The 13,523-nt window shown below is 36.1% G+C and overlaps 1 protein-coding gene across 3 annotated transcripts in view; it reads left to right on the top strand.

Moving 5' to 3' along the window:
• The window catches only part of ttc13 (tetratricopeptide repeat domain 13), a 38,572-nt gene that overhangs the window by 21,099 nt on the left and 3,950 nt on the right, over nt 1–13,523 (top strand). The window contains exons 13-22 of one of the 3 annotated variants that reach the window (XM_059356040.1): nt 105–235; nt 527–659; nt 3,476–3,568; nt 3,780–3,863; nt 4,455–4,539; nt 5,191–5,351; nt 6,413–6,548; nt 10,285–10,364; nt 11,813–11,891; nt 13,386–13,465. In XM_059356040.1, the coding sequence (XP_059212023.1) occupies nt 105–235; nt 527–659; nt 3,476–3,568; nt 3,780–3,863; nt 4,455–4,539; nt 5,191–5,351; nt 6,413–6,548; nt 10,285–10,364; nt 11,813–11,891; nt 13,386–13,465 (1,062 nt within the window). The remainder of the gene's footprint in view (nt 1–104; nt 236–526; nt 660–3,475; nt 3,569–3,779; nt 3,864–4,454; nt 4,540–5,190; nt 5,352–6,412; nt 6,549–10,284; nt 10,365–11,812; nt 11,892–13,385; nt 13,466–13,523) is intronic. The other 2 variants (XM_059356041.1, XM_059356042.1) reach the window with 2 other exon arrangements.

Below are 13,523 nucleotides of genomic sequence, written 5' to 3' on the forward strand. Positions count from 1 at the left end.
GATGTTTTCATGCCTCTCTCGGCACACTGAAACTTCTTTTTCTTGGGTTGAAAGGTAGCCACAGTCCAGAAAATGCATTTCTTCCCGTGTTTGTGGTTTTGCAGAGACGTGTTGCCGCAGAACTTTGAGAGCTACAGCAACGAAGTCCAGAAGCTGATCTGCACAGCCGACCACCTGGGGGCGCTGATGCAGTACGACACTCCTGGTTTCTTACCTAACAGGAGAATACACAGAGGTACCACTGATGTTCTCACACATACTTTACACCAGGCAGGTCCAAACTACTCCACAAAGGGCCGTGCTGCTGCAGATTTTAGTTCCAACCAGTCATACACACCTGATTCGACTGATCAGCTGTTTGAACCCTGAGATCAGTTGATTAAATGACTCTTGCCTGTTGTGCTTCTGCTTGGTTGGAAGGAAAACCTGCAGCCACATGGCCCTTTCTGGAATAGTTTGGACATGCCTGCTTTACATGTTAACAACAGCAGTAGCAATAAATAAGAGCTGTTTGTGCTTTTTTTAGCCATGGGTTTAGCAACTCTGGAGGTGATGCAGGCCATGCATCGAACGTGGAGCAACTCTAAAGTGAGAGTCAACGGCAAGACCAGGCAAATGCAGTGGAGAGACATGTTCGACATAGCTGTCAAATGGAGGAGGTGAGGACACTTCTTTAACTTCTTAAAACCACCTGTTCTGGTATAAAGCATGTCCTAGATCAGGGGTCTCAAACTCAAATTACCTGGGGGCCGCTGGAGGCAGTATCAAAATGACCAAAGAAAGACACAAAATTACTAAAAAAAGACACAAAATGACCCAGAAAAAGACACAAAATAACAGAAAAAAAAAAACTTAAAAAAGACACAGAATGACCAAAAAAAGACCCAGAATTACCCAAAAGACACAATATGACCCAAAAAAGACACAAAATGACCAAAAAAAGACACAAAATTACTAAAAAAGATACAAAATTATTACAAAAAGACACAAAATTACCTAAAAAAGACACAAAATTATACAAAAAAAAGACACAAAGTTACTAAAAAAAGGACACAAAATAACAAAAAAAGATTTTAAAAAATTACCAAAAAAAGACACAAAATTATTTTAAAAAATACACAAAATTATTTTAAAATGACACAAAATTACCAAAAAAATAATTAAAGGGACCTTCCACACACAACACAGTAAAGTGCCATTCATATAAAACTCACATTAAACTTTCATATCAAGGTGGGGGCCACAAAATATCGTCATGAGGGCCGGAATTGGCCGCAAGTTTGAGACATGAAATACAATTTTTATTGTTATCCATGAATTTTCAAATTTACTGTTTTCCCAAAAAACTGTAAAAATAGTAAAGCACGTCATTATTTCTTGATTAAGATGTCAAATTATAGTTGTTTACTGGCATTCCTGAACAGAAAAATACCTTTTAGTCGTTGAATGTTCAGCTTCAGGCTCAAATTTGGGTATAAAAAGGTCAATTCAGTTTGGTATTTACCAAATACATAACATAACATTTTAGTTTTTAACAAGCTTTTATGTTTTCTTGAGCACTGTATATATATGGGGGGAGATGGGTGAACAGGACTTCATTTTAGGACATTACGAGAATACTTTCTTTGGAAAAATGCAAAAAAGTGAATATAATGTGTTGTTTAGAACGCTATAGAACAGGATCAATGGGGTATGATCCAGTATAATACAGTGAATGTAGAAATAGTTTTTATTTATTTATTTATTTGCATATGGGATCACTTAACAGCAGATGTTCACACAGTCATCATTCACAGAATATGTTTACCAAATGTTCCATCTTTTCAGCTTTTAACAATGTAACAAAACACAAAAACAGAACTTTGGGTGTTTTTCATTAGTGATGAAAAAGTTTAAATAAACACATTTAAATGAAGGAAAGATGTTTTGGGGAAATACACATTTTCCACTTCTCTATTATTTTCTTCAAATTTAATTTCCCGAGGCCTCGTGTCGAAGGGGATTATTTTCATTAGAAAGACTTCATTAACATCATACCAGTCCTCTAATGTAGTCTGTCTTAAGCTTTTTTCTTTCTAATTGTTTTTCTAGCAGCTACACTCAAGATTTAAAGTAATTATTTTGTTTTAATGAGAGTGGAAGTTGAACGTAGAAGCCCAAAAGGAGTTTGTCCAGATTAAACATTGTGTTTGTCCCAAATAAAAGTCAGACTGTAGAAATAATTAATTGACTCAAAAGGTGGATTTAGTGTTGAGTTACTTTTAAACATCCAAGAGAGAATTTGGTTTGGCTTGATGAGAATAACGGCCAAAACGCCTAAAAATTCTTGGAGAGAAATTAAGTGCAGCTCAGGAGCAACTGTGGAATCCTAATCATCTGCAGGAAATGACCCTGAAACACACGGGATTAAAGGAGGGAGAAGAAGAAGACAGATGTTGATATGTGATAACCACCAATTCACAAAAAGGAGTCTAGACTGAAGCTCGTATTTAGACATGTACGTAAATTAACCCTCTGCACCCTGAGTAGTTTCAGGCCGTATTATCGTAATATCGTCACCCTGTTAAAATAATCGCCTAACTCATTTTTTCAAGTTTTGCAGGAAACACAAAAAACTTCACCAAAAGTGTAACATATGACATTTATTGATCATTTCACTCAAAAGGATGTAACAAAGGATGGCTATTGGCATAGTCATAACACTGTGTGTAAATTATGTAACTTTAGAGAAATAAATGATTTAGGCATTATCAGATTATGTGACATTTAACAAAAAAACCAGGTCATATGGAGCGCTGCTATCAACTTCACTCCAAAGTACAGACTTGAAACTTTCTCCCAGTTTTTGTTTGACATTCCTAGGTCATGTAAAACCAAAGATATGATAGTTTTAATTTGATAGTACAAAAAATGTGAGCGTTGGTGTAGCTCTCTGTGTAATTTCACACATAGTTTGTTTTGAAGAGTTGCAGCTAACAAGGAAAAAAATGTTTTTGTGGGACTTTTTTGTATATAATTTTATTATATTTAAATGTTTACCTTTTTATATGTTCATATTTGCATCCTATGTTTACATTTTCAAGTTCCAAAACATGGCCTTGGACATATTTGGGGTTTTTATTGTCGTAAAAAGTATAATTTTTCAACCCCGATTTCATGATTTTTGGGCTCAATATGTTGATCAAGTAGGTTAAAGTGATAAAAAAATATTGTCAGATCATATAGGTGAAAAAGATACCAAATATGGGTATAGTAAACATTTTTTATGTGGTACATGAAGGGCAAAATCAAAAGTATTAAAAAACGGCCAAAATAGTCTCAGACCCCAGAGGGTTAAAGCAAATGCAGACATGGAAGAGAGTAAACTTTTCCTCTGTCCTTCTGACCAAAATCACGTTCCACCAAGGAGTCCTCAGTACTTAGCTGGTTGTATTTCATCGCTGACAGACTAACAAGGTTTTTCCTGTCCTCCTAGGATCGCAGATCCAGACCAGCCAGTTCTGTGGTTAGACCAGATGCCCGCCAGGAGTCTCAGTCGAGGCTTCAACAATCACATCAACCTCATCAGGTAACAACTTGGCTGCAGGTGGCGTCATACACTCATCATTCATCAGTCCCTTGAGCCAAGCTTTGCTTTTCTCAACTCTGTACTGCAGAAACATTCAGCTAAATTCTCTGTAACACGACCCACTTTTTTCAGTTTTTAATGAACAGTAGCCTTGAGTCTGACAAGAAAACACCACTGCTGAACTCATTTTTTCTTCCTTTTTCTCCCTCAGGGGACAGATTATCAACATCAGATACCTGGCGTACTTTGACAACATCCTCGACTTCATCAAAGACAGAATACTGGTGTATCACGGGTAAATTACACCCAAACTTCATGCCGTTTTTAGATTAGATTAAATTAGATTAGATTCAACTTTATTGTCATTGCACATGTCACAAGTACAAAGCAACAAAATGCAGATAGCATCTAACCAGAAGTGCATTAAGCAGTAATTGTGAAACATATTGCAATATATACAGGAATGAATTGTATAAAAATGCAGTATAAATATAGGTATAGATTATATAATAAATAAGATAAATAAATGCAGATTTATGCTCTGTGACTTCAAAAACACACTTGATCATAATAATGTGCACTACCTGAGTTCTTGCATTATTTGCATTCATTAAAACACTTTAATGAATCTAAAAAAAGAGCCATAAATGCAAGAAGCCAATCAGCATGTCTCACCTAAAATATTTGACAGCAGTTATGTTAATGTTTCCCACTGTATGCTGCATACAAAGCAGAATTATGATGAGGATTATGTAAATGATGTTTTCCTTTTTTACATGAGAGTGTTGAGGAAGTGCTGATGCATATATAAATGAATATTTTATTCACTCTTCTGTTTCCTTGCCACTTTTTTAATTAACAAGCTCCTGTTGCTGTTGTTTGTCAGGGCGTACAACCCCAGAGGACTCTTAGAGGTCCGGCAGGCTCTCGAAAATGTGAATAAAGTGGAAGATCTACTTCCTATAATGAAGGTAAGGACGAAAAGCGGGAAGAGTAATGTGCGCATGTTGTAAATCAGGGGTGTCAAACTCTGGCCCGCGGGCCAAATTTGGGCCGCAGTGTAATTTTATTTGGCCCGCGAGGCAATACCAAATTATTATATTATTATTGTACTATGAAAGCTGACCCGCCGGTATTATACAGCGCATTTACTGCTAATATTATTTTTAAATGTATTAACCTGTTGAAAAAGTTTATTTTGATATTTAAATCAGAAGGATGCAAATAGAAAAGAGGCATACGATTTTTATTTAATAAATTAATGACATTGATGTGTTTTTTAATTTGAAATTTGATTTTGCATGTCTGCACTATTTGGTTATATATTGTATGTTTATAAGCGTAGCTGGTTCCATATTTAATGTTAAAGCAAAACATGTTTGGTATATATTAAAAGGTTTATTTGTTCAATGTTGGCCCACGATTTTATTCAAGTTTTAAATTTTGGCCCATTGTGTATTTGAGTTTGACACCCCTGTTGTTAAATGCACCAGAAAAAAAGATATGTCTCTATAATCAACATTTAGTTGGTTTATAGTGCCCAAATAATTGACTGTTTGAGATATTTGAAGCAGCGCAGCATTTAGTTGTTATTTTCTTAAAGGTTGTTTTATGTTTTGTAGCAGTGCAGCAGTGAAAACCCAGGATGGTTGTGTGTGATTTATTTCCTGAAGCAGTTCAATAGTAAAACCAGAGATGGCTTCACGGTCAACTCCAAGGTGCCGAGCATGAAGGACCTCGGGAAAGAGTACGACGGGTTCACAATCACCATCACTGGAGACAGGTACCATGACACCACAGGCTGCCAGAGAATATTTTAGCTGTCAACTTCTGCTGTATTTATTTTAAGAAAGACAATACTAAGATGCATTATTATAATTTCTTTGGTTGGTGCAGTACTAATGTTTTAATTCAACCGTTACACTTTGCTCTTCACTGTTTATTATTTCTTAATTTTTTTTAACTGTTTACTTGTTTTTTGTTTTTACTGGTAATTTGATTTTTACTTTATTTATTTCTTAAATCTTTTTCTGTACTTTTTCAGTTTTTTATTGTATATTATTGTATCTCGCTTTTTTAAATAATTTACTTGTTTATTAAATCTTGATTTTTTTCAATCGTTTTATTTTATTTTTTAATTATATGTTGCTTTTGTGTTTTTATTTTTATTTATTTATTACAGTTTTTACTGATTATATCTTGCTTTTATTATTTACTTATTTTTTACAGTTTTTACTAACTTATATATATTTATATTTATTTATGATATCATTCTTTCTCTTTTTTAATGTTAACTTGCTTTTTACTGTTTGTATTATATCTTACTTCTTTTTTGTACTATTTTTACTTTTTTACTTATATATTAAATATTGTTGTTTTAATGGTTTATTTAGTTATTATATCTTTTTGCTGTTATTTACAATATATATTTTTCTGTTTATTTGCTTTTTACTGTTTATTTATTAAATGCCTTTTTAACTGTTTTTTAAAATTGTTTATTCAGTTATTATACCTTTTTTTTGCTGTTTACTTATTTATAACATCTTCCATTTTTTACTACTTAGTTGTTTTTTTTCTGTTTACTAATTTATCGTGTCTTTCTTTTTGTTGATATTTTGTCCCAATTTGAAAATAATCCAAGGATAAAATAACACTTTTCTGCAAACCTGACTGAATATAAATGAAATTAACGGATCTACAGAGTTTCTGATTGTTACACCAGAGTTAAAGTACATTGAAAAACGTATTCTTACAGCAGGCAGCGACAGTTTGGTTGAGCTATGACGACAGAAGGAGATTAACTGATTATTAATTTCCACTTGTGAACTGTTTTGTGTATTTCAGGGTGGGCAACATGTTGTTCTCAGTAGAGACTCAGACGACAGAAGAGCGGACGCAGCAGTATCAGTCTGAGATCGAGTCTATCTACAAAGATCTCACCGCAAAAGGAAAAGCTTTAATGCTTTCCACTGAACTGGGGGTAAGATTTATCTCTGCACTTAACTGGAAGTTAAGTTTTGCTTTCTGGAAATGACATCAGCATTCCACACATAACAGAGAGCAGACTCATCTTTATTACAGGGATTAGAGACATGACAACATATTAAATTTATGGACTAGAGTCCAAAGTTACCAGGATGTTTTAAATGCTTTAGACAGCACAAACAAACTTCCATTCACCTGAGTTGTATTGTTCAGAGGATGGGAGGTAATAAAATACATTAATGATAAATGCATTAATTTGGCATTGAAAAAAATAGCGTTAATTAATTTATAAAATGTGACGTAATATGAGTTGTTTTAAATAAGTGTAAATAAATGCAAAAATAATTAATTAAAAATGTATGAAAATAAATAAAAATGGAAAATCATATAGAAAGTTGGTTAGAAAAAGGGATTATTAAAAAGGTAAAGAAATAAGCACATTAAAACAAATATCAATTTATGTCATATTTTATCAGTAAATAAATATCTACATTTCATTTAATTGAGTTTATTTTAATTTTTTTAATGTAATACTATTTTGGTACATTTAATTGCATATAAATATATTTATTGAGTATTTTTTAAAACATTTTTTTAATTATTTATTTTTGAGTTAGGCAGCTTCTGTAGGCAGAAGTCAGACTGCGGAGGAGATCTCTTAATCTCTGAAAATAAAATAGGATGACAAACATTCTCTGCTTGCAGCTTCTCAAACATGAACATTTGCTGCTTTTCTCGGTTTTATATTGTGGCAGATTGAATATCTTTGGGTTTCAGAGAATACGAAGCATTTCAAGATGTCACCTTTTTTGGGGGGAAAAAGAAACATGAGATTTTATGAACAACAATTTGATTAAAAGGTAAAATAATTAATTATTATGATTAGGTGGCACCCTGTGTTGCAGTTGTATCCATCACAAACATATTATTTTATGTCCACATACTGTGAACTGGATCACTGCAGCAGGAGATGGTCAGACAGAAAGTAATTCCTGTCTTCCCCTGTGCAGGAGGAGGGAATTAAATTAATTCTTTGAAGAATATCACAGTAATTTTACAAATAAAAATTGCAGCACAACTGCAGCTATTCTTCCTGGGGTCGGACATATAATATACAGTACATACAACCTAAATTAAAACAAACTTAAAGAGTTAACAATGGGAATAGTGAAGCAAAAAAACTAAGAAAAACAAAAATAAAACCAAGAATATAAAAGATAGCAAAGCTTAAAAATCAGGATCTTTTATACATTCTATATACTCTTTTATATATTCTTTACATTTTAGAATTTCATTCTTCATCTTTGTGTTTAATATCCATTACTTAAAGATAGATTTCCTACATAGTTTAATACACTGTAGCTATATTCATTACATAGTAGTTAATATACCTTACTAACATATTATTCTATATTTTTAATAGTAAATTGATAGTAATAATTTCCATATATATCCATTTAGGAGATGTTGTTTCATCTTTACATTTAATATCCCTTTATTACTTAAAGCTAGATGTTATATATAGTTTAATACTATATAGCTGTGTTTATTACGTAGTGGTTCGTATTCTTTACTGAACCATATTATTCTATACCTTTAATGGAGTGCATTTATTAATAACTAGTATATGTCTCAATTTAAGAGATGTTTTTCAATAATAATTTAAAGTCTTTTGTGCTAATGGTTAGTTTAAAATGTTTGGGAAGTAGGTTCTAAGCGTCCCCTTTTATTATCTTTACTGCTTACTTTTGTACAGCCCTTTCAGCCAGCCCTTTTTTTTCTTGACGCACCTTGTTCAAGGCAGGAATATTCTGCCTTACTGTCTGTATAAAAAAATACCGAGGTGAGCTGATGTTTGTGTAAAAGGCACATCCAGCATGGCTGAATGCTCACAGTCTTGTGATGTGCAGGTTGACTGACAGGGGGTCAAAGTTATTAAGTTATTAAGAATTAGTATTAAGTCCTTCCACACATTATCACACACACACACACACACACACACACACACACACACCAGTCTGTCTCTGTCCTTCTCTCACCTTTCTGAGAGTTCTACAATTATTCATTAAGTTGTCAGTTTGGCAAATTGGCTTCGGGTGGTTGGCTCACAAACCAACTTTGAAGCCATTGCTATTGCATACATGTCACTTCTCTTTTGCTCCAGAAATGCTGCCACATGATCACATGACCTTTAAGATAACACACTGTCAGGCGACATAAGGCCGCTTTTGTTTTGTCTAGTGTAACAAAGCAAGGCCGTCGTAACGGCCGACCTTAATTCCACTTATAGAGCAACATCTCTGCGTGAAAGAGGCTCCTGATCAACTCTTTCATTCTTGGAAAGACACTTTGTGATCAGTTTGGATATAATGATGTATATGACATCAACTTTGGCAATGATGTGTGGATAGTTTTGTTTGTTTTTAGAACCTATAAAAAACTGTTGTGACACTCTGGACCTTTAGGACAAATGTGTCCCATTCGAACCCATTAAAATCCACAATTTTTGCTCCAACTGCCATTATGGCATAACATGATGAGATGCATTTCCATTAGGGTAAAGGGTCGCCGCTGGTTGTAAATCATCTGGCATCGCTAACTGTGCACAGTGTCCAGTGCTTGTTGTAAACAAACAGAGATCGCTAAGTGGACAAATACTGCGTAGCCTATTAGCACTGTGCTACTGTGCACCTCGTTCCACAACGCTGGACTGCACTATGAAGAAAATCACTTTGCTTTCATGGGATCACTATGAACGCCCTAAGGCAAAAAACCAGCACAGATCTTTCCAGCAATATAGCCAGACATTTGCAGGACCGCACTATGAAAGGGGCTTATGATTCTTGTTGGTTGTGACTACTCGCTACTTCACCGGCTTTTAAAAATGGCGCATGTTTTTGTGGCGTCGAGTGCTACGTCACATCCCGCTTAGCGTTCTATCCAATAAGCAACCAGGCTTTTTTCAGGGGAGAAAAACGGCCCTGCTCTTCGACAGGGCCAAAAATTGGCTGGTCAAACGGCCGCTAGGGACAGCTCACAATCAAATTAGGGGCGTTTCGGCGAGTGAGACCCGCCTCATTCCGGGAACAGCACTTATGTATTCTATTGATCAGGCTTTCAATCTACAGCCCGGGCTTCAAAGTTGAGCCTCATTGAGCCATTTTGTTATGTTTTGCCCTATGCAAAAAATACATCCTATTTTCCTGGTTCCCCTTCAGGTGATTACTGATGTATTATGAAGCACTGCAGTGTTAAAAATAAATGTTGTTGCTAATCACTGACATATCCAGACAGAACAAAAAAAATCCTGGAACTTTTGGAAAATCATTCAATTCTTAAATTTTTCTTTTTCATCACTGTTGGATCAGGGCTGATGTTGGCTAAAAGATTTGACTTAAATTGGAAAATCATTTTAATACCTAATTTATGGCATTTTTGCCGCACACACTTTCTGGGAATGTACAAGCTTTGATAATAAGTCAACATTGGCTTAGTTTCTCTTATTGTTTAGCGTTCTGTTTTTGCAACTTGATTTATGCTGAAAGCTGTGACGTCTAACAAAGTCCATCAATCACTTGTTTAATCTGATCTGAAATCAGATACTTGGAACAGTATGAATATTCCCTTTTGTGTTTTTCACACAGTGACGATGGTTAAAAAAGTCATGCTTGTAGAAACTCATGTAGTTTGTGGCTTTACAGTTGACCTTGTGATCACTGTTGTTCTTTCAGGATGCAGATGCCGTGTGTAACCTCATCCTCTCCTTGGTTTATTACTTCTGCAACCTCATGCCCCTCTCCAGAGGATCCAGGTAATGTGTCAATGAAACAGTCCTGAAGCAATAACGTTCACTATTACCTAACGAAATCACCTATGGGACAAAGAGAATCTGTGTTCCCATTTTAAAATGTCAGTACTTTAGTTAATTGGCTTTGAGCCAGCTCACCTCTGGCAAAAACAGCGTGGCATACCTGACAGCAACATTGATTGGTTGACATTAGGCTTGCACGTACCACAACATGAGAAATCAGAGATGTTTGTCTCTGTGTATTACCTACAGTAGATGGTGACAGGCACACCCAAGTTTGGGGAAGAGTATAGACATGGAAGTTAAGCAATATACTGCTGTGTACGTGAGCAAAATGTATTTTGCAGCCACCAGACTCCATTGACAAAAACAGAAATTTTCCCTTGTAGAACATGGGTGATTCTGGTCTACTGTTGCCTCAATTGGTCAGTTTAGACTTTAGACTTTGGTGTTTTAAATTGTTAGTTCTGATTCGACAAAGTCACATAATCATACACTAACTGATGGAGGCAGCGTAGACCTGAAACTGCTGTAATAATAAAAAAATAAAAAAACCCTCCAGGATCAAATTTCTGTTTTTGTCAAAGAGGTCTGGTGGCTTAGAAGACAGCAGAGAGAACAACATGAGAAAAAAAATGGTAATTACAGGTAATAAAACCAGAGATGTTTGCCTCTGACTCACATGGGGTTTCTGGCAAGTCTCTGGTGATGAAACCTGCCAAATATATTGAAGTGGGGTTGTATGAGATACTTATCCACAGTCAGTGTATTACTAGAGATATTAGTCGATGGTGACGGGCACACCCAAGTTTGGGGAAGAGCAAGGACATAGATAAGCAATATACTGCTGTGTACGTGAGCAGGGGTGAAATGTATTTTTGCCACCAAAAAAAACCCCAATATCAGATTAAGTGTACGCTGTATGTAGAGTATTTTTTACTGCTTCATCCTGTTGCGATGCAGGCCTTTTTATGTTTATATAGTTCTGATTCGACAAAGTCACATAATCATACACTAACTGATGGAGGCAGCAGTAGACCTGAAACTGCTGTAAAAAAAAAAAAAAACAACCTCCAGGATCAAATTACTGTTTTCTTCAAAGAGGTCTGGTGGCTTTGAAGAGAGCAGAGAAAACAACACGAGTTCCCTAGCATATACCCAAACAGGACTGTCTGACGGCAAGGTAAAGCACTGAAAATATTCTCAAAATACTGTACACGATTTGTTTTATGTGGCTTTAGTAAATTTCATAGCAGTATATTTCTCAGCTTCGATATCCGTAATTCTGCCTGCTTCTCCAAACTGCGGCCATATCAACCGCCATCTAGTGGCTAGTGAATACACTGACCATGGATTAGTACCTCATACAACCCCAATCAACAGAACTATTCCTTTAACTGTAGAGATGATGCTAGTGTTTAAGAGTGTTTTCCTGATGTGCTTCTCTTCAGTGTGGTGGCCTACTCAGTCGTAATGGGGGCGCTGATGGCGAGTGGTAAAGAAGTCATTGGCAGGATCCCGAAAGGAAAGGTAAATATGAGCCCTGTGCATTGATGCAACTCTTCCTGGGTCTGTCCTTGAGTGACAATGTATTTTACAAAAAACTTTTAACAAGAGACACGTCTGAATTCAATTACTTTAACCCAACCACGGAGAATGATTGGTGGGACTTTAACCCAACCGAGGGGAAATATTGTGAGACTTTAACCCAACCAAGGGGAAGGACTGGGGGGACTTTAACCCGGCAAAGGGGAAGGATTGGTGGGATTTAATCCCAACCAAGGGGAAGGACTGGGGGAACTTTAACCCAGCAAAGGGGAAGGATTGGTGGGATTTAATCCCAACCAAGGGGATGGATTGGTGGAATTTTAACCCAACCAAGGGGATGGATTGGTGGAATTTTAACCCAACCAAGGGGATGGATTGGTGGAACTTTAACCCAACCAAGGGGAAGGACTGGGGGAACTTTAACCGAGCAAAGGGGAAGGATTGGTGGGATTTAATCCCAACCAAGGGGATGGATTGTTGGGATTTTAACCCAACCAAGGGGATGGATTGGTGGAATTTTAACCCAACCAAGGGGATGGATTGGTGAGACTTTAACCCAACCAAGGGGATGGATTAGTGAGACTTTAACCCAACACAGGGGAAGGATTGGTGGGATTTAATCCCAACCGAGGGAAAGAATTGGTGGGATTTAATCCCAATTGAGGGGAAATTTTGGTGGAACTTTAACCCAACCAAGGGGATGGTTTGGTGGGACTTTAACCCAACTGAGCGGAAGACACAAACAATCACATTTGGGAGAATTCTACTATGCAGCAATACAAATGGTTACTTCTCCATTGTTACCATACTACCCTCTTTCTTAGGCTGTAGTATCGCTTGCTCTTATGTGGCAGATGCCAAATATCTCATAAGCACACGGAGATTCATCTGAATAAAGGGTAAAAGACACTTATGTCTGAATCACAATAGGCAATTCTTTTACAGCTGAATACAGACCACAATGTTTGATTTTCTGAAAAGGGTGTTAATGTGAGGATAAAATACAGAATGGAAAAGGATACGTAGGTGAGGATCAGTGAATCCTATCTCTCTTCTGGTGTCCAAATGAAAGGTGTACATTACATAAGAGCCAGACATCCACTCCATTGATGAAAACAAAGCCCCTACAAGTCGTCGTCCCACCCCCAACACATTTATTCCAGCCGTCTGGAAGAAGAGGCTTGGCTGTAATTCTCACCCAATACAACTGCCAGCAGACGTTTTGTTCCAGAAACAAAAAAGAATAAAGAAATCTGATCAGGTTCCAGAAAACTGAAGTTTATGAACAGTTCAACTGAACTTTTTCTTCAGGCAGAGAGCTTGTTGAATGTCCTTCATTATGTTCAGTTTTATTCTTAAATTAAAATTAATTCTAATCAATGACAGCCCTGGTAAGCCTTAAATGCATATTTATTTATGTGAAGATGCACCCACAGTCTGTCTCCTTTTAACTGTGTTCTTTAAATATGGTTTCAGCTGGTGGATTTCGAGGCTATGACCACACCCAGTCCAGACGGCTTCAGTAAAACAGCAAAGAACTGGATGAACCTAAAGAGGTAGGAAGACAAAACACGTTCTTTGTTTTGTGTTATTCCTCTTCTTGGCAGAGACTTT

Source organism: Centropristis striata, chromosome 18 (assembly GCF_030273125.1).
Source record: "Centropristis striata isolate RG_2023a ecotype Rhode Island chromosome 18, C.striata_1.0, whole genome shotgun sequence".
Lineage (NCBI taxonomy): Eukaryota > Metazoa > Chordata > Actinopteri > Perciformes > Serranidae > Centropristis > Centropristis striata.